This window comes from Bos grunniens, chromosome 9 (genome assembly GCF_055505025.1).
Source record: "Bos grunniens cultivar Pamir isolate PY7600 chromosome 9, Bosgru_T2T1.0, whole genome shotgun sequence".
Lineage (NCBI taxonomy): Eukaryota > Metazoa > Chordata > Mammalia > Artiodactyla > Bovidae > Bos > Bos grunniens.
This window is the reverse complement of record NC_141173.1, coordinates 50116928-50140000: the sequence shown is the minus strand read 5'-3', so window position 1 is coordinate 50140000 and position 23073 is coordinate 50116928. Positions and strand designations below refer to the sequence as shown.

The 23073-nt window shown below is 36.3% G+C and overlaps 1 protein-coding gene across 2 annotated transcripts in view; it reads right to left on the bottom strand.

Annotated features, from left to right (window-relative positions):
* Positions 1-23073, bottom strand: part of ASCC3 (activating signal cointegrator 1 complex subunit 3) — a 338200-nt gene that overhangs the window by 240004 nt on the left and 75123 nt on the right. For both annotated transcript variants that reach the window (XM_086316372.1, XM_086316373.1), the window contains exons 9-10: positions 8868-9068; positions 8282-8422 (exon numbers count right to left, since the gene is read on the bottom strand). In XM_086316372.1, coding sequence (XP_086172498.1) covers positions 8282-8422; positions 8868-9068 — 342 coding nt within the window. The remainder of the gene's footprint in view (positions 1-8281; positions 8423-8867; positions 9069-23073) is intronic.

Here is a 23073-nt window from a genome sequence, read left to right as displayed (position 1 = left end):
AATCTATAAATTGCTTTGGGTAGTATACTCATTTTCACTATATTGATTCTTCCAATCCATGAACATGGTATATTTCTCCATCTATTAGTGTCCTCTTTGATTTCTTTCACCAGTGTTTTATAGTTTTCTATATATAGGTCTTTAGTTTCTTTAGGTAGATATATTCCTAAGTATTTTATTCTTTCCGTTGCAATGGTGAATGGAATTGTTTCCTTAATTTCTCTTTCTGTTTTCTCATTATTAGTGTATAGGAATGCAAGGGATTTCTGTGTGTTGATTTTATATCCTGCAACTTTACTATAATCATTGATTAGTTCTAGTAATTTTCTGGTGGAGTCTTTAGAGATCACAACAGACAACACAGAAATACAAAGGATCATAAGAGACTATTATCAACAATTATATGCCAATAAAATGGACAATGAGGAAGAAATGGACAAATTCTTTGAAAAGTACAACTTTCCAAAACTCGACCAGGAAGAAATAGAAAACCTTAACAGACCCATCACAAGCACGGAAACTGAAACTGTAATCAAAAATCTTCCAGCAAACAAAAGCCCAGGTCCAGACGGCTTCACAGCTGAATTCTACCAAAAATTTAGAGAAGAGCTAACACCTATCCTGCTCAAACTCTTCCAGAAAATTGCAGAGGAAGATAAACTTCCAAACTCATTCTATGAGGCCACCATCACCCTAATACCAAAACCTGACAAAGATCCCACAAAAAAAGAAAACTACAGGCCAATATCACTGATGAATATAGATGCAAAAATCCTAAACAAAATTCTAGCAATCAGAATCCAACAACACATTAAAAAGATCATACACCATGACCAAGTGGGCTTTATCCCAGGGATGCAAGGATTCTTCAATATCCGCAAATCAATCAATGTAATACACTACATTAACAAATTGAAAAACAAAAACCATATGATTATCTCAATAGATGCAGAGAAAGCCTTTGACAAAATTCAACACCCATTTATGATAAAAACTCTCCAGAAAGCAGGAATAGAAGGAACATACCTCAACATAATAAAAGCTATATATGACAAACCCACAGCAAACATTATCCTCAATGGTGAAAAATTGAAAGCATTTCCTCTAAAGTCAGGAACAAGACAAGGGTGCCCACTTTCACCATTACTATTCAACATAGTTTTGGAAGTTTTGGCCACAGCAATCAGAGCAGAAAAAGAAATAAAAGGAATCCAAATTGGAAAAGAAGAAGTAAAACTCTCACTATTTGCAGATGACATGATCCTCTACATAGAAAACAACAGATCCTTTTAAATTAGAGTCTGATTTCAAAATGAAAATGCTCAAATAAAGGTTGAAGAACATCTAAAGTTATTCTGAAAAATAAGAGTAAAATAAAGATGTGGAATTTGTTTATATTCAAGACTTATTCTAAAATAACAGTAATTAAAACAGCATAGGCCTAAGACCAGGCTAGAGATACACAACATGAATGCAATAACAGAAAATTCAGTCATAGCCACAACAGTAGAATTTTGAATATCATAAAGATGGCATTTCAAATTTACCAGGAAAATTTATAAAGAAGGTGATGATGAAATAGTTGGCTTTTCTTAGGTTAAAAAAAAAAAAATTAGAATTCTGCCCTCACAGATATAACAACTAAAATTCAGAGATTCAAGACTTAAATATGAAAAACAAGTTTTAACTCTACTAGAAGAAAAATATAGGAGAAAGATCTCATAAACTTGGCTTAAAGAATAGGCATTCCTCGTTTCCCTGTATCTCACTTGCTGTGCATTGCAGCTACTGTTTTTTTTTTTTTTTTTTTTTAACAAATGGTGAAGGTTTGTGGCAACCCTGCACTGTCAGATGATGGCTAGCGTTTTTTAGCGTTACTAATTTTAAAATTAAGACATTACATTATCTTTTAAGACACAGAGCTACTGAACATGTACTCAGCTAAGGTACAGTATAAATAACTTTTACATGAATTGGGAAACCAAAAAATTCATGACTTGCTTTATTGCAATATTTGCTTTATTGTGGTCATCTGGAACCAAACTGGCACTATCTCCAAAGTATGCATGTAGTGTTTCCAAGAAAATAAAACAAACTTCTTGTAATTTTAAGTCTGGCTGGATAAGACAGATTAGACACATTTCATCTCATCAATAATTTATTACACCTAAAAGCCCTAGAGACTTCCCTGGTGGCTCAGACGGTAAAGCGTCTGCCTACAACGAGGGAGACCTGGGTTTGATCCCTGGGTGGGGAAGATCCTCTGGAGAAGGAAATGGCAACCTACCCCAGTACTCTTGCCTGGAAAATCCCATGGATGGAAGAGCCTGGTAGGCAATAGTCCGCGGGGTCGCAGAGTTGGACACGACTGAGCGACTTCACCTTACCTTACCTTACCTTACCTTAAAAGCCCTAGATAAAATACATGAAACAGACATCAGAAGACTCTAAAATTCAGAAAGAAGACGTGAAGAGGGATCTCGGGATTCAATAAATAACATGGCAGTGAGTTCCCTAGGGTTTCTTTCTTTGGCCTCTATATATCCCAACCAGTTGTTGAAGAAGCTCAAAATGAGATAGCAAAAAGGGTGCAGAACCCACTCCCAAAACAAAATAAAACATTCAAGATCCAAAGATACTTTTATATATTTTCTCTAAACAAAGTACTGATGGAGGGCAGCCCTGATGAACAGAAACTTTTGGATAACACCAGAGAAATAGGAGAGGAGAAAAAGGAGAGGAGAAACCTTTTCTAAAATTTCTGACCAGCATTTTCACTGAGATTCAAAAGAATACTGCATCTCTGATATTAGGAAAGAATGCAGAAGGGATAATCTGAATTGAGGAAATAATGTAAGAAAAAGTGTGACTGCTCCATGGAACCACTGAAAAGCCAAATGAATATTATAAAATAGCAATTTATCTTGATAAAGCATACATTTAGGGGGAGAAGTTTGAAATTAATGGTAGGTATAGAATAATGAAAAATAAGTTCTGAAAAGTGGATTGATGTTTTCACTGATGACAACCTTACTGTTTAAAGTTGCTCTTCAGTTGAACAACAAAGAGGTGTCTGTTCCCTACACAGACTATTTCTCATGACTAATAAATCTTAGAACTATACAATTCTCTCTTGTAAAAGGAAATTTTATATCAAATCTCAATAAAATCATAACCTCTGCTTGACCTGACAATCCCTGCTGCTAAGTCGCTTCAGTCGTGTCCGACTCTGTGCGACCCCAGAGATGGCAGCCCACCAGGCTCCCCTGTCCCTGGGATTCTCCAGGCAAGAACACTGGAGTGGGTTGCCATTTCCTTCTCCCATGCATGAAAGTGAAAAGTGAAAGTGAAGTTGTTCAGTCGTGTCCGACTCCTAGCAACCCCATGGACTACAGCCAACCAGGCTCCTCCGTCCATGGGATTTGACAGGCAAGAGTACTGGAGTGGGTTGCCATTGACAATCCCTGCTGCTAAGTCACTTCAGTCGTGTCCGACTCTGTGTGACCCCATAGATGGCAGCCCACCAGGCTCCCCTGTCCCTGGGATTCTCCAGGCAAGAACACTGGAGTGGGGTGCCACTGCCTTCTCCGATGCATGAAAGTGAAAAGTGAAAGTGAAGTCACTCAGTCGTGTCCGACCCTCAGCGACCCCATGCACTGCAGCCTTTCAGGCTCTTCCGTCCATGGGATTTTCCAGGCAAGAGTACTGGAGTGGGGTGCCATTGCCTTCTCCGTGACAATCCCTAGTGAACCACAAAACAGATTACATCTCGCATTATATTTAATTTATACAAGATTCTTAACAAGCTAGGTAGTTGCGGTTAATTCAATAAGCAATAAAGAGCCAATGAAATTTTATGAGCAAGGAAATAATACGATCAGAACAGCATGACAGAGAGCTTGCAAAATGAGATCAATTTGCCTTCGCATGCTAAAGTAAAATAAAATAAACCAATGACATTGAAAACATATTTTTTAAATGACAGGGAAAATTTAAGATTATATTTAATTGTTTAAGTTATTGGGAAACTTACTTACCAAAAGAAATATACAATGGGAATCATTAAAAAGCTATTAAAAATTCTAAAAGTGGAAAAGGAAGGAAAGCAGGAAATTAAAAATTCAAAAAAAGTTGAGTGTGTCTGTTCTCCCACATGCCCTGCAATATTCCTGTTTTGTTCTCTCTACAGCCCAATCTCGAAGGTGGTGACAGCAGTGCAGTCTATTAATCTGTACAAATGTGAGAATACATAGAAAGATAGGGTGGAAGAGGCTAATAACTATATAGTTTCAGGTCTACAGAAATTACTGTCACAGATAGTAGGGGTACACTGGAGGAGAATGAAAAGCAAGCATAAAATAGGAAGCCACTGATAAACTATTACCGTGGCCAAGCACACGGTTCCTGTCCTTACAGAGTTAACAAATATTGCCAAAGCATCCAGAGCAGATCTAGGGAAGTACGGAGATGAGCAAACGAGAGACAAAGAGATGGTAATCAATCTTCTGAAAATATAATACATAAATCGAGATAGATTTTGACAAGTTTTGCTTTCTGTATGTATGAAATGAAGACACTACTCAATAAGGTTACTGTAATGACTTAGTGAGAATGTATATATGCACTTACTATAGTGATTGGTCCATAATTTGAATTCAAATGTTATAATCTCTTTCCATAAATATTCTTTCATAAGCATTAGTAATGCAACTGAATATGGCGCACTAGCAATCAAAATTTTATTTGAGAGTGGTCCAAATTTCTAAGACCAGATCCAAAATCACGGGCTTGGTGGACTAGGTATTTTTTTATGAATATAAATGAATGATGCTACAGGACTCAGGCAAGAGGAAATAAGGTACTTACAGAGTTCAAACTGAGTTTTTTAGAACTCAGGGTAAGATTCAGACAAATGTCAATGGATAAAGGAAGATACGAAAAAGAGAAAATGCAAGATGAAACTTACTAACCAGAAAATTCATTTGAGAAAATGTTGAGTAAGGTGATTTTAGAAAAAGCAAAAACAGTCTTGCTGAAGTCTATATTAGGAAATCATTAAAAAGGCTGAAGATTAGACTGGATGAAGATTATGAAGAGAATCCAATGTAATATACAAGGAGCTTTCTCCTAAAGTAGTGGTTCTTAAAACGTTTTGCCTTTGGGACTCCTCTGCACTCTTAAAAACTACTGAGGCTCCAAAAAAGCTTTTTTTTCCTGGATTAAATCTATCAATATGTCTTATATTATAAATTGAAACTAAGAGATCCTTACAACACACGAATACAAAGTACTCATTCCATTAACTGTCACTGATGATGAAAATCACATGTTATGTAGCTGGAAAGCCAACTGTATTCTTGTGAGATAATGAGAGTAAAAGAAAATAACATCATAATATTGTTACAAAAATGCATTTTAACCTCTTTGCTCCCCTGAGGAGTCTCAGCAAATTCTGGGTGTCTCCATATCCATTTGAGAGTGGCCTTTCTATAGCAATGAGAATGACCAAATCAATGCAGGGAATTGTTTTTGTTTTTTTTCACCAGTCTGCTATTGGTATGCAGAAAGACTAGAGCAGAAAGATACAGAGGAAAGGCCCTAGATTGGGCATAGCAGTGAGTTAGATAGGATTACCACAGCCAAATTTAACATTTACAGAAAATTTCATGAGTCTAGAATTGCAAGTAGCAAAAGAGAAACAAACTGACTTAATTTCTTCCCTAAATTTCATTGTACCACTTTTTCCCTCCATGGACATACCATACCCTTGTTTTACTGATTTTCTTTCAAATACTACCAAGTTCCTTTGGTATCCTGGTGGTTTAAATCACCAAGACCACCACCAACAACAATAAATTGTGTTGGCAAAAGTGACATATTTTAGCAGAAACATCATAGACTTTGAAATCTGAAAACCTGGAATCCAGTTCTTTCTACATGATTTACTAGAAATGGGACCCCAGGCAAGAACTGTTACCTCAGTGAGCCTCATTCTCCTCAATAGAACTGCAGTGTTACATTTGTATTGAGTGATAGGTTATGAAACAACTGAAGAAAAATAATTATGCTAAATAAAACAATGCCTAAAGTAAAATGAAAACTATGCATATTTTATAGATGATAACACTAACACATTCTTATGGTAGAAAACTTGGGGGAAAAATCTTCCATAATCCTACAACCAGACATAACTACTATTAATGTAATTATTCCTCCTGATAGTGATTTGGTTGTTATATAGCATAGATAATTATATTAATATAAAGAATTGTTTCTGTATTTTTTTTCTTAACTTTAATTTCTAAGATCATTAAAAATTCCCAGAAAACATCACTTTAAGGAATATTTTACTTCATCAAGTGAAATACTGTTCAACTAGTCTTCTATTCATACAGATATTTAACTTCTTCTTAATCTTTGCTATGTATTTTTTAAAATACTACAGAACACTGTTGCTGTTTAGTCACTAAGTCATGTCTGACTCTTTTGCGACCGCATGGACTGTAGCCCGCCAGGCTCTTCTTCACATGGGATTTCCCAGGCAGGAATCCTGGAGAGAGCTGCCATTTCCTTCTCCAGGAGACCTTTCTGAGCCAGGGACCAAACCTGCATCTCCTGCATTGGCAGGTGGATTCGTTACCACTGAGTCACCAGGGAAGCCCCTATATGAACATGCCTGTATACAAATATTAAGATTTGATTTTTTCAAGAGTGTCTATGAAAAAAGAAGGGTGTGGACAAAAAGTAAAAATAATAACTGGCAAAACTGACCAAAATGTTTATTACAATGCACTCTATCTTTATCAAGTCCAAAATACATTCAGCTGGAACTTGATTTTCTGTCTTTGCTATGTGGTTCACTATACCCAGTATTCCCATTGTTGGGTTGGATTGTTGCATCCCAAAATGTACATCTACCCAGAAGTTAACCTTATTTAGAAAAAGTATCTTTGTGGACATACTGAAGGTAAGGACCTTCAGATAAGATCATATGTATTAGGGTAGGTCCTAAAGACTGTTCTTAGAAAAGCAGGAGGAAAAATATGCAGAAGTGTCCATGTGAGAAGCAGGCAGAGACTGGAGTGATGTGTGTACAGGCCATAGAATGCCAAGGACTGCCTGCAGCCACCAAAAACTAGGAGAGAGACGTGAAAAGGATACTGTATCAGAGCCTCCAGAAGGAACTAAATCCCACCGTCACCCTGATTTCAGACTTCTGACCTCCAGAACTGTGACAGAATTAAGTTTCTGATATTTTAAGCTACAAAGCTTGTGATAATTTGTTATGGCAGCCTTAGGACCTGAAGATAATCTCCAATCACATTTTAAATCAATGCCTATTCACTGTTTCAAAAGCCTCATCACCTATTTTCCACTAAATTCCCCTGAATTCTCCCATTAATATTTGGTTATATATTATTTTATTTTTTAAAGCACTATAAACATCACCTTACTTACATGTTGCATCCATTAATGATAATCTAGTTGCAATTCTAATGTAGTTTTTGTTTACTCAGTCATAATATAAGATCTTCGCAGGCAGAGATCGTATCTTAGATGCCTTAGTTGTCATACATTTCACTTAACACAGTGCTATATACAGTGTATGATTTAATGGTATCCTATTTGCTAAAAAAGTGAAAGTGAAGTAGCTCACTCGTGTCCGACTCTTAGCGACCCCGTGGACTGTAGCCTACCAGGCTTCTCCCTCCATAGGATTCTCCAGGCAAGAACACTGGAGTGGGTTGCCATTTCCTTCTCTAGGGGATCTTCCCGACCCAGGGATCGAACTCTGGTCTCCCACATTGCAGGCAGATGCTTTAACCTCTGAACCACCAGGGAAAAAAAGGATGACTAAAAACTTTTTTATGTACATTAAATCTTCATGGAATAGTTTAGAATGCTTATGGGATCATTTAAAGGTCTATGTATTTTCCTGCTCTTAAAACTGAAGCCTGGTCTTATCTACATCCTCACTACCTATTGTTTTAAAAGCTCAATATCTATTGTCAATGACTTAAATATCTACACTAGCAATCTAACAATATTCAAGATACAGCAAGAATTATGGAAGTTAGAAGGGATATAACAGAATAAAGCACCAGTAAAAACCTCTTCTGTAGATGCTAAGATGTGGTTACAAACAAAAGAAGTTCACCACATAATATTCATATTACATTTTATAGTTACTTAAGGAACAGTTGTTTAACAATTTTCACAACTACCTGGAAAAAAAAGATAGTATTAAACAACAACAAAAAAATCTAAGTATACAACATACCTGAGTTCGTAAAATTTCATTTTTTGACAACTGCATGTCACCAGTCAATTCTTTCACAACGATGCCCAGTGGCTCCAGACGTTTGCTGAAGTAATTTGTCATTTCAGCTGCCAAGGCTTTCATTGGAGCAACATATACAATCTGTGCCCAAGAAACACTAGCTTGATGAATGAGTAAAACTACAATGCCATTTGTTTCAAAGAAGTCAACTGAAGTCATATTTATTACGACACATGATTCTAGCCACTTATGGTGAAAAATCTTAATACTGATAGATGAAAGATACTTATCTTTGTTGTATAAGTGTACAGCTGTTTAAAGAACTATGGAATGTTTATATAGCATCATCACTTTGAAAATTGGTGCTTTAAAGCTAAGTGCATTTTGATAGCTTTCACAGGGATAGTGGGACTTTCATAACACAAAGAGGTATTGCCTAAAAGTAACGAAGGAAACCATGCAGCATTCTTTATATGACTTCATTTATAATATCCTTAAAAACTACCACATATCAGACAATATATACAACTGCAAAATGATTTTAGATTTTACAATTTAAAAAGCTGTTGTTCAATTTAGTTCCTACCTTAAATTCATTCTTTTTGATAACACCTTGCTGAAAATGTTGGCGAATTTCATGTAAAACTGTAAGCATTGCAATGTTGGTTTTTCCAGCTCCAGTAGGGGCACAAATCAGCATGTTCTCATTGGTGTTGTAGGCAGTCTCAAACACAATTGACTGGATTCTATTGAGTCTCCTCATTCCTTTAAAAGCCAGCTGTCCAATCTAAAAAGAAAAAAAAAAAATTATCCACGATAAACTAAAAATGTGAAGGTCCCACACAAAACATTAAATGCCATCTTTTTTTAATTAAAAAGAAAGACTTATTTAGTCTCTCAAATCCTGTATCTAAGCTATATGCAGTTGAGAACAACTCACAACTACTGCATAATTCTAATGCACCTGGGAATTGAAACTCACTAAATTTGAAAAATATGATGAGATCAAGATTGCCGGGAGAAATATCAATAACCTCAGATATGCAGATGACATCACCCGTATGGCAGAAAGTGAAAAAGAACTAAAGAGCCTCTTGATGAAAGTGAAAGAAGAGGGTCAAAAAGTTAGCTTAAAGCTCAACATTCAGAAAACTAAGATCATGGCATCCAGTCCCATCACTTCATGGCAAATAGATGGGGAACAATGGAAACAGTGAGAGATTTTATTTTGGGGGGCTCCAAAATCACTGCAGATGGTGACTGCAGCCATGAAATTAAAAGACACTTACTCCTTGGAAGAAACCAACCTAGATAGCATATTGAAAAGCAGAGACATTACTTTGCCAACAAAGGTCCATCTAGTCAAGGCTATGGTTTTTCCAGTGGTCATGTATGGATGTGAGAGTTGGACTGTGAAGAAAGCTGAGGGCCGAAGAATTGATGCTTTTGAACTGTGGTGTTGGAGAAGACTCTTGAGAGTCCCTTGGACTGCAAGGAGATCCAACCAGTCCATTCTGAAGATCAGCCCTGGGATTTCTTTGGAGGGAATGATGCTAAGGCTGAAACTCCAGTACTTTGGCCACCTCATGCGAAGAGTGGACTCATTGGAAAAGACTCTGATGCTGGGAGGGATTGGGGGCAGGAGGAGAAGGGGACGACAGAGGATGAGATGGCTGGATGGCATCACTGACTCGATGGACGTTAGTTGGGGTGAACTCCGGGAGTTGGTGATGGACAGGGAGGCCTGGCGTGCTGCGGTTCATGGGGTCACAAAGAGTCAGACACGGCTGAGCGACTGAACTGAACTGAGCTGAATTGAAGGACTTATATAAATATTCTTTCTCTTAACAAAAGTTAGAGAGTATCTAAAATGATCCTTACAACACATTAGTTTGTTGTTTAAAGGGGGAAAAGGTGATAGAATTATATTACATCAGTTTAGCTGTCTATATTAAAGACACAAACTATGTGCTGAGGCATCTGAGGGAGAGTTTCAGTAAGCAGAATGCTATTTTAGGCAGAAGGAACAGAGTATTAGAAAGACATCTGGAACTTGTTAAAAGTTAGTAGTGGTATGACAGAGACGGGAGGAAGGGGCAGCAGAGATGATGTAGATGGAACAGGAGGTCATGACCAGACTAAGAAGACTGAACTACTGTAGAGAACTCTATATTCAAAACCACTGCAAAAGAACCCTTAAAATATTGTTGCATATATACACTCTTTACTAGTAACATACCATGCTGATGAGAAAAAGCAAGTTACCCCCAAAAACCTGCAAAAATTTATAAATTACTTTAAGCAGCTAACTTTCTACCCCCTTGTCCCAAGTTTCTTTTTGTTTTTTATTTAAAATTTAGAAAAATTCATGAAATAATTTTCATGAATAAACTTGTCAGTAAAAGAATAAAAGGAATGTGCAGAGACAGCAACCATAACTTTATTTAAAAATATCACTAGAAGATTCATTGTACTTCAAATTAATTCTGTGAGCTACTGGAACATGAGATAATTAAGTTAAAGCTCATTATGCACAAGGAATTTCTTGTATTTGAACAATATTCAAATTATATTCACAAATATCTTAGGAAAACTAAAGATTAAAGAGGAAGAAAAGTGTGACTATATCAAAACTCTAATTTACTCAAATTTCAAACTATGTAATAATAATATTCATCATTTTATTTATACACCAAACATCCACTAATGTCTAATTAAATGGCACTAAAAATCATTGCTTCCAAATATTTAATATCCTTCTAACTCATGTATTGACTTCTTATGCTAATGAGTATAAAAAGTTAAACTGTAATTATTTTTCTTAGTATGTTAATATTTGCTCTTAAACAGAAAACTGAGTATCTCATGGCTAATTTATCACAAAGGCTTTATATTTAGCTTAGATAGTCATTCTAAATAAGTACCATTTTCCCTTTTAGTTTTACTACTCTCAAAACATTATAATCAGTAGATGAAAATGTTACAAGTTTCATCCTAAATCCACTTGTCTAGCATATTTTGGATTCATCATACTACTAATCTCACAGAAATGACATGGCTCATATATGCAAATCCACAGAAAGTATGTTTCTAATATATTTTACCAAACACTAGCTACACAGACTGCTCTCAAATGCAGGTTTTATCTTTTAAAAATATTCTGTATAATACGATTTACCTGGAAGAACAAAAATGTACATGAAACATACTGCATTAAATGTTTATAATAATGAAATGTAGGTACTACCAGTTAAAATGCATTAACTAGGTACCTAAGACGAAGCCAGGATCATGTCATCCCTCCCAAGTTAGTGTATGTATCATAAGCTTAAGTTTTAAACAGTAAACATCAATCTCAGCATATATTTAGGAAAAATCATAAAGATACCAGAGACATATATAATTTTCAAAGTTTAAGTTTCTTCCAGTTTTAGATAGCATGTGCCTTAGGCTCAAAATTTCACAACTCAGTACGGTCAGTCCAAGCTGTATATGCTGGAATCCATTGCTCTCATGTTTCTTACAAACCATATTCCATACTATAAATTGATTAGCCATGGAATATATTCTGCTTACTAAGATGGAAAACAGCAAGATGCACAGCAATATTATACTACTTTTCTCAAAGATGGTAGGAAAGCAACTATACATCAATAAATTTTTTTTTTTTAAGATGACAGCAGTAGGGAATAGGGAATAAGAATCTACTATTTGTATATGCTTAATATTTAACATTAACATATGTTCATATTTTCTTGTAGACATTCTAGAAGGATACACACAATCTAATATAGTGATAGAAGAAGTAAGGATCTCGGCTGACAGGGGACAAGGATAAATTAAAGAGATATTTTGCTATTTAAAGATTTCTAGTTTTTACAATGTGATAATACTTACAGAAGAAGAAAAAGATAACAGACATGCACAAAGATATACAACTGATTTCCTTAAAAAACCAGAAAATTAAAATGGGTCTGATTAAGTTGTGATGCCTAAATGAGCTCTCAAGTACTGCAAAACTATTTCATATTAAAAAGTTCTTCTCACTATTCCTAGAGTTCTACCCTACAGAGAGAAAAAGGAAAACTGAAGGACTTCCCTGATGATCCAGTGATAAAGACTCTGTGCTCCCAATGCAGGGGACATGGGTTTGCTCCCTGGTTGGGGAATTAAGATCCCACATTTTGTGCAGCATGGCCAAAAAAATCTTAAAAATTTTTAAATAAAGTTAAATTGAATCACCCTCCTGAAGTTTCTTTAAATTAAGTTCTATGTCCCTCCTCTCAATGTCTTCCTCAACATTCTCTTTTTTGGTCTTAATATGCTGAATTCCTCAAAGGCTTTTCTCTATCACAAGTTTAGGAATAGAAGAAACAGCAGATTCTCTTCTACAGTATCTAATACCTATAACATTAGATCAGGGATCTCACCCAAGATGCTACGTCATCAAGATGCTATGTACATCAAAAGTCCAGATCTATTATTATACGCAAAGCCTATATTACACTCTGCTGTTATCTCAAATGTACCCTCCCACTTGTGCGTCATGCACCCAACTCTACCTAGCAAGTGCCAAGCTATCAGGGCTTATATTCTGTCTTGAAGAGCTAAAGGTGGAGCAGATAAACCTAGGCCACCAAGAGTTTGTTACCTAGGCCCCAACCGGCTGGATGGCATCAGCGACTCGATGGGCATGAGTTTGAGTGAACTCCGGGAGTTGGCGATGGACAGGGAGGCCTGGTGTGCTGCGATCACGGGGTTGCAAAGAGTCAGACACAACTGAGTGACTGGACTGAACCGAACTGAACTGAACTGATAGCTCTACTACTACACACCTACGCACCACAACCTTCGAAGACCTGGCACACTGCTTCACTGACGGCTAACCCCAAACCGATGATCTGTGGCAAGATCTGTAGATGTGTATGTTACAAAACAAAACCTAAAATGTTACTTTTAATACTCTTGAATTATAGATAAATCCAGGAGATAATAAATTCCTTATTATTTAAATTGGCAGGTAAATTATTCACTAGTTAATTTAATGATAATAGTACCAGTTAGCTAGCATTTCTATTGAGCACATACTGCATATGAGGCTTTGCTTTATAACCTTTAAGGGGATTATTTCTCTCAGTATCCAAAGAAAACCCATGAAGTAGGTCTTTTTTTATTATCCTTATTTTAAAGATAGGGAAACTGGGCATGGAGAAATTGAAGACTGTGCTGTAGGACAAACGGCCAAGAAGTAGCAAAGCAAGGACTGGAACAAGTTCAGATTTTAAAGTCCAAGTTAAAAACTTATAAAGTTTACTGATGTCATTATGTTTTACACTTTTATTCCCTATAATGATCTTTTAAAACCAAGTATAACTTAATTTTATAAAAATAAAAATATATATAGATAGAAAATATAAAAATATAAAGTCACAAAAACATTGACCATACTAATAAATAAATGCAAAATACAGTAAGAAGGTTTTTAATCTCGGTGTTTAAGACTTTAAAAACTGGATTATTCTTGTAATTTTTATGTCTTCATATACATTGCTTTTAAATGATCATTGCTTTTAAATCATACACATTGCTTTTAAATGATCAACACTGAGAAATCTGCATATCATTTAGCCTAAAAATTCCACTTCCAAAAAATTTACCTAAGTTAACTAATTGAACAAGAATGCCAGATTAAGCTCAAAGATATCTGCTAAAATATTATTTATAATTTAAGAAAAAGCTAATACAATTTGAATGTACATAAAAAGGAGACAAGCAATTCATGATGCATTCTTTATGAATTACAGTAGTTATAGAGGATGTTATTGTTTAGTCGCTAAGTTGTGTCTGACTCTTGCAATTCCATGGAATGTAGCCTGCCAGCCTCCTCTGCCCATGGGATTTCCCAAGCAAGATTACTGGAGTGGGTTGCCATTTCCATCTCCAGGTGATCATCCTGACCCAGGATTGAACCTGCATCTCCTGCTTGGCAGGTGGACTGTTTACCACTGAGCCACCTGGGAAACCCTGAATAGGATGAGGAAGATATATATTCTTACAAACAAACACACCTAAAAGGGGAAAACAAAATATGCCACAGAACAGTAACAGAATTAATTAAATAGAAACTGTTATACAAAAAACTATGAAATGATATATATCAAACTGTTTCACTGGATCTGGGGTTATAAAGGAATTTTACCTTCTGTTTTATAAATTTAGATATTACATTTTAGATATTTTTTATAGAACAGATTTTATAATCAGATTCACAAAAATGCTTTTCTCTATACATAAGAAAAATATCTATCTTGAGGAAAAACAAAAAGGGATTTAGTCTATGTTGTCTTAATGTATTAAAAATAGTAATAATTTCTTTCTTAACAGCTATAAACACCTTCGACTGCAAGGAGATCCAACCAGTTCATCCTAAAGGAGATCAGTCCTGGGTGTTCATTGGAAGGACGGATGTTGAAGCTGGAACCCCAATACTTTGGCCACTTGATGCGAAGAGCTGACTTATTAGAAAAGACCCTGATGCTGGGAAAGACTGAAGGCCGGAGGAGAAGGGGACGACAGAGGATGAGATGGTTGGATGGCATCACCGACTCAATGTACATGGGTTTGGGTGGACTCCGGGAGTTGGTGATGGACAGGGAGGCCTGGCGTGCTGTGGTTCATGGGGTTGCAGAGTCAGACACAACTGAGCGACTGAACTGAACTGAACTGATAAACACTTAATGTTTTATGTTAATAAAAAGTAACTGATTCACTCTGTTTTAAATTATGTCATATGAAGAGTTCTGTATCTTTACCAAAACCCAAATTTCCAATTTGTACTCCTACTTGAAAACACATTGAAAAATTAATGAATTCTGTTAATTAAGAGATAAGGGGTAAAAAGAAAAAAGAGATAAGAAAGACAGTGTATGGTCATTATTAGTTACTCTTTACTGGACAGTTATATGTTTTAATGTTTTATGATATTAAATCATTTTGAACCAGGCAATCTGGGTAGAGGAAATTAAGTGTTAGCAACAAAAGACCTCAGGAGAGTAATCTTCTATTAAATCTTTGAAGGAAATGAGATTATAAGATTTTGTGAAAATCAAGTAAGTTAGTCATTGTCTAATATGAAACTGAGCCAATTTTCATTACATACAAAAAAAGCAGTAAGAAATCACAATGCATAATTCATAATCCTTTCATATTATTTAAAGGAATGCATTTACATCATTTAAAAAAGTAACCAAAAATACTCCATATGCCCTGAAGTATCAATTTCTAAAAATTCTCTCATCCTGAAGATAGTCCATTTGACAACAACCCAAAAAATCCAATTAAATAAACAGATGGATCTTCTAAATACACTGAACTCCCTGATGACAAAATGATAAATAAGTAGCTATTACTGGCCTTGAAGAGAAAAATACAAGGAAAGAAAAACGAATAATAGCAACACTAGCACCTTTAATTGAGAACTTAAGGCATAATGGGTGTTAGAAAAAAGTACTATCCTCTTCTTGGAAGGGGAAGGTATCCTCCTTACTTCCAGGTTTGAGCTAAGGCTTAACTACTGAGAAAACTGAAGAAAAAAATCTCAAGAGGAAATTTTAAAAGACAAAAGTCTGTCTGCACAATAACGAATTCCACTGATAAATCATCATGATTGCACATGTGGGTTTCTACCAGCACAGTCAGCAGGTCAGATGTCCTTCCGAAACACCTTCACCAATGTGCTGTGGCAAGAGTCACATTCCCAATGCACAAAAAGACAGTAAAAGGGAACTCTCTGGCAGTCCAGTGGTTAAGATTCTGCACTCCGAGTTCAAGGGGCATGGGTTAGATTCCTGGTTGGGGAATTAAGATCACAAAGGCCACACAACAGGGCCAAAAAATCAAAAAACAAACAAAAAAAAAACATGGTGGGACCTCAGTTTTAAGTCTGAGTTGGCTAGGTTTGGCTTGCTTCTCTAGAATAAACAAGGGCTGGATTCACAAACCAGTATTATTATAATTACATATACAAACTTTAGATGCTTAAAGCAGAAGTAAAATTAGAGGCAAAGAATAAGGCATTTTCTACTAAGCAAATGGGAGAAGGCAATGGCAACCCACTCCAGTACTCTTGCCTGTCAAATCCCATGGACGGAGGAGCCTGGTAGGATGCAGTCTGTGGGGTTGCTAGGAGTCGGACACTACTGAGCGACTTCACTTTCACTTTTCACTTTCATGCACTGGAGAAGGAAATGGCAACCCACTCCAGTGTTCTTCCCTGGAGAATCCTAGGGACGGGGGAGCCTGGTGCATTGCCGTCTATGGGGTCACACAGAGTTGGACACGACTGAAGTGACTTAACAGTAACAGTACTAAGCAAATAAATTATTTTCATAAGGGAGATGAACTTATCCTGACATTATATATTGTAAATAGCCCTCCAGGATATCACTTTTTTTATGTGTTAGATCTTAAAAATGTAAGACACTATTATTTAATTGGTATCACAGTCTTTTTGACCAGAATTGTGGGTCCTGCCTCCTAATAAACAGCCACACTTCTAACCATGGCAATACAACAGAAGAATCTCTGTCCAATTCGGTGGAGTCCCACAAAGAAAATGTCATTTTCAGTTTCTTGGCTGGTATTTATAGTAATAACCAGTTTTATCTCTGACCTTAACTTTTAAATTACTTTCATTAGCTTGCTTGAAATCTTTAAAGCAGGTGAAGTATTTAGGCACTTAATGTGGTCAAGTTCACAAAAATGTTATATTTATTAAATTATAGGTAATTTCTTCATTTAAAATTTAAAATGTTTTTACAGTATGAATGACTTTAAACTTTTCAAAACTAATTAAATAAATCAAGGATGTCATTTTAAACATATAATCCTTAAACAAGAAAAAGTAATATTAAGAGAATCCTCATATGGCTTCTCTTGTGGCTCAGCTGGTAAAGAATGTGCCTGCAATGCGGGAGACCTGGGTTCAATCCCTGGGTTGAGAAGATCTCTTGGAGAAAGAAAAGGCTACCCACTCCAGTATTCTTGCCTGGAGAATTCCATGGACAGAGGAGGCTTGTGGGCTACAGTCCATGGGGTTGCAAAAAGTTGGACATGACTGAGCAACTAACACTTTCAAATTACATAATTATTATTTTCATACAACTCTAAAATGTATCAAGAATTTAAGAGTTTGCAGAGAATACAAAAAGCAAGGTAACCCTAAGTTTATTTAGCCACTGCTTGATATTTGTACCATTCAATCCAATTGAAACCTGTCCTTTCTAAAAGCTCTTGCTTTCAGGGTTTGTATGAGGGGATTAAGTTAAATAATGTGATATAATAAGCCTAAAAAAGTGTACAGTATTAACTAAAAAAATGCAAGTTCCTTTGCCTTACCTTTATCAATTTAAAGCCAATTACTTGAATATTCATCTTTTCTGTGTGCTGTACTATGCTCAGTCACGTCTGACTCTTTGTGATCCTATGGACTGCAGCCCAGCCAGGCTCCTCTGCCCATGGGATTTCCCAGGCAAGAATACTGGAGTGGGTTGCCATTTCCTCCTCCAGAGGATCTTCTCAACCCAGAGATCGAACCCGCATCTCCTGTGACTCCTGCACTGCAGGCAGATTCTTTACTGCTAAGCCCTCGGGGAAGCCCCAGTATTCATCTTCAAGGAATTTTAATGTTACTTATACCAAAATAATTTCACCTTTCCATATGTCTTAACAGAAAAATTCAAAGTATGCCCTGAACCTTGTCAGGATTGCAATACCACACTGCAATTTGGGTAGCCCATCTTTCAAAATATATCACAGATACTGCTACACATTTTCTGTGTGCTGACTCATATAGTCTTCTCAGAATAAACAGACTGATAAGGAAACTGAAACTTAGAGGTGTTATGTAACTTGATCCATGTCACAAAATGTGCAAATGGTAAAGCTGAGAATCCCCATCAGTTCTAATTGCCTAACGGGATAGTAAGTTCCTCAAATGCACAATCGTAATTCCAAACCTTTTGATACCCACTGTAGCACAGTGACTTGCATCAATCAAGACTCAAGAAATGATTCCTGATGACAGATAGCCAATTCACATATATTTTCAAAGACAAATAATGAAACTCTACAGTAGCAATAGAATCCTACCCAATTATTTTTGTCTATCTGTGATAGGCCTGCGTAACTACAACACACAGATATGTTGGAAAATATGGACAAAGTTCATTTCTAAAGCAACTTGAAATTCCCACATTACAAGGTAAATTCATGCACATTTCAGACTTTTGAAATCATCTGAGTTCTAACATTATCATTCTGGGGAAGCTCAATATGCCACTATGCCTTTACTCTTCTCTCTTCTAATTTTCCTCCCCATAAAATCAATAAAGTATAGGTTGTAAAGACAGTTATTTTGTTCAATTACTCCTAGCTAGAGGCAGATGTTAGTTATAACTCTCTTTAGCAGGTATATTTTAAGCAGCTGGTGCCCTTTTCCTAGTTAGTTGTTTGCAGCATTCCCAGTATACTTTATGGTATAATCCTACAAAAGTTCAGGGCATACAGACAAAATTATTTTTTAGAAAAGAAAATATAGATTCACTCCTTCAAATCAGACTTAGCTATTTCATATATTTGAACTATAATGTACTTTCTTAGCAAGTAAATATTACTTTTTAATCATATAAATGTTTGCTGAGAGTCAAAACATATAAGCATTTCTTATGGGAAAGCTTATCTCATGGAACAAACTTTTATATACTGCACATTTATTGACTCCTAAAACAGAAAACCCCTAAAATCCTTTTGTTTTGTTTAGTTGCTAAGTCGTGTCCAAACAGAGAACCCAGTCCAGCCCATTCAAATCAGACCTCCAGAATGCTGAGATAATAAATGGATGTTTTAAGTCACTAATATCTTGGTAATTTCTTATACAACAACAGAAAGTTAATACAAAGCCACATCATAATCAAACTGCCTAAAACCAGTGAGGAAAAGAAAATCTAAAAATCAACCAGAAAAAAAAAAGACTTATTATATAGAGAAGAAGATTAAGAATGAGGACAAGTTTCTTATCAGACACAATGTAAGCAAGAAGACTACATCTGTAAGCTGCAAGAAGCAGCTACATCTGTAAGTACTAGGGGAAAAGCCCATCAACCTAAAATTTCACAGCAAATGAAATATTCCTCAAGAACAAACACAAAATAAAGTTTTTTTGTTTTAGACATACAAAACTGAAAGAATTTATCACCAGCAGACCTGCACTAGAAAAAAGGAATACCAGATGGACATCTGAATCTCCCTACACAAAGGCATAAAAGAGCTGATAGATGCACACGTATAAGGATGTTTCCCGGTTATCATTTAGACATCTTAATATCTTAAAAAGACTGTTAACTGCAAGAAGAATAACAACGTGTTGTGGGGTTTACAACAGATGTAGAAGGTGTCTATATTTACATATTTGTTTCTTCATTTGTTTGTTTTGGTGGTCATAAGTACTGAAAAATCTGACAAATATAATAGCAAATACTATCAGAATACTCATGTTTCTTTGATTGCCAGGTGAGGTGAGACATGTATCAAGGGAAATTATAATTTGGTAAAATGATCAGAAATTTAATATTTGTCACATTGTTTCCTTCCTGGTGAAATTTATGAAATCTTCTTCGCTAAGATCTCTATCAGTATGAAAAAGACTGATAAGCTTTTTTACTGAAAAGTAAGCTCACTTTTCAGTTTTGAACTTTAGATTTTGTTATTATTTCTTGATACCACCTCTAAAAAAAGCAGTGAGGAATTCAAGGTCATGGTGCTGATGAAACTGATAATACACTTGACAGGTACTAAGCAGCCTGTGGGAAAAGGCTTTTTATTTGGGTGTATGTCCAGGTTTTAGTCACATTTTTTCCTGTTCAAACTGATCTCATAAAAATGATTCACATTCTGAAGTGTTTTTCTGGATGACTCTTTAGCTTTCTGGCTTTTGTAATTTGATTGAATCAAACTGTGTCAATAAACTCTTTCAGATTTAGGATCCCTTCAGGCTCAGAGAACACAGTAGAACCACAAGAAAAGTAACAGTTTTTTATACTCATTTTACTTCCCTTTCCCCAAACTCTTAGTCTTGAGATAGCAATAAATACAATGACAGGTTTCTTTATTTTCTATCAATTAACTGGAAACTACCCTATGTCTTCATAGAGTGACTATGTACTTGTAATGAAAGAATACCTGAAGAGCATAAATGAACATACAAGTAATGTATCTAATAAATATAATTTCCAGAGAAACAATAAGTCTTTTCATGTTAACCATACTCAGATTGATCTCACCCGTTGTCTGTTTACATTTATCATTCATTTTAAGCTAACATTCTATCTAAAATGTCTTAAGTACTCATAATTCTTCCAAGTGTTTTACATATATTAACTCATTTGATGACAGAGGATGAAATGTTTGGACATGGACACGAGTTTGAGTAAACTCCGGGAGTTGGTGATAGACAGGGAGGCCTGCTGTGCTGCAGTCCATGGGGTGGCAAAGAGTTAGACACGACTGAGCGACTGAACTGAACTGAACTGAACTTTTTTTGATCCTCACAATAAAATGATGAGGTAGGTACTATCATCCCAATTTTACAAGTGAAACACTGGATCTCAGAGAGTAACTTGGCCCCATTCTTTCAGCTAGAACACGGGGAGCCAAGATTTCAGCGCAACCGCCTGGATTCACAGCCTCACTCTTCACCAACATGTGACCTCCTGGACGTAACACACACACTCTGTTCCTCCTCTCCTGTTTCTCATCTTAACGAATGACACCAGCACTCACCCATGTTGCCCTGGTTATCATTTCAGTTTCTTCTCTCTGCTTCATCTCTTGTCATTTAACCTGTCATCAGATGTTATACAACTTCTAAACTAACATTTACTAACATTTAACTAGCAGCTATCTATTCTTCATTGTCCCACTTTCTGTATAGGCTCCACTTTCTTCATTCAGGCACACAGCATTTCTCCCTTGAATTATTGCAGCAGCTCTACTCTCAACCATCAGTTTTTCTTTCTTTCTTTCTTTCTTTTTTTTTTTTTTTTACTGCAACCAGAGTAATCTCTGTAAGTGAAAAAAACCCTTTTTATTTACTTTTATTTTTAAGAAGTAGCATTTCCCACAATATTGAATTTAAACTTACTATGTATGGTTTTCAAAGTCCTTCATGTACACTAGTAAGTCTCTTTTTAGACTAATTTGCTGCCATGCTACATATGTAGCTTGCATACTACTAATACTGAAATACATGTTTACAAAAGGTCACATACTCTTTCATGGAGCATCCTTTGCCTATGATACACCCCCCACCATGTCCTTTGTCTATCTGGCAAAATCCTATGCCCCGCATTGACCTCCATGAAGACTTCTGTGAACTTGCTAATCTGCTTTCTCTGTGCTGCCTCAGAAACCTGCACAACATACCCCTACTCTATTAATCACTTCTATAGAAATGGTGTGGGTCAGATACACTACATGGAGTAACTTAAGATCAGCTCCTTTTTAAAGATATCAGCCTCATCTTCCCTTTGGGAAACTCCTCCTTGACTCCTGATGGCTCAAAGAAGGCCGAGGGTGAGGAAACTCAAGTGAGCTGCTGCTGCTGCTAAGTCACTTCAGTCTTGTCCGACTCTGTGCGAGTTACTTAAGTAACTTAAGATCAGAGGTCGGATCTGTTTATAATTTCCCCCAGGACCTAGCCTGTAAACATGGGATTCAATAATCTGGGGTCACAAAAATCCTCAAACTCTCTACATTCAGATTTTAAAGGACTCAACTTTTTTAACTTCTCAAATGAAACATTATATGCATCTTTTACATTACTTTTCCAAACTAAATAGTATATTTGGATCAGTATTCTGATTATGCCAAATAACATTCTATTGGCTATTTAAAAACTGTAACTCCCACCTGTGGAAACAGATAGCACTCAACTGATTTAACACCAAAAAAAATGCAAAACTCACTCTTTCATCAAAATATCAAAGACACAGTTCTGTCTGCTACGCATCTTTCACATGCTCCTTTTTAAGGATAACAGCCTCATCTTCCCTTTGGGAAACTCCTCCTTGACTCCTGATGGCTCACAGTGGGCTGAGGGTGAGGAAACTCAAGTAAGCTGCTGCTGCTGCTAAGTCGCTTCAGTCGTGTCAGACTCTGTGCAACCCCATAGACAGAAGCCCACCAGGCTCCCCCGTCCCTGGGAGTCTCCAGGCAAGAACACTGGAGTGGGTTGCCATTTCCTTCTCCAATGTATGAAAGTGAAGTCGCTCAGTCGTGTCTGACTCTTAATGACCCCATGGACTGCAGCCCACCAGGCTCCTCCATCCATGGGATTTTCCAGGCAAGAGTACTGGAGTGCTGGAGTACTGGTGCCATTGCCTTCTCCAACTCAAGTGAGCAGGCACAGTCAATTAAGAACCCCACACTCCTACCGTGGGGAAAGTAGTTCAGAAATGAACTGGTGAAACAAGTCAAGAAGATAAGAGTTCATTCCAGGAGTTTTTTTTCTTTCTTTTTTTTTTTTAATGGAGAAAACCCTCTTGCTTTTAGAATGAGGGGACAGAAAAGCTTGAAGTTGCTGTCTTATGTTCTTCCCTGATTACATGTAAAAAGTATGTATCTGAGAGTCGGGATAAAAAGAACCAGAGAAATAAAAGGAGGGGAATAGAGGGTAAAAGAGAGGAAGGAGAAGATAAGGGAGAAGGGAAAGAGAAGGTATAAAGAAAGACAGAAAT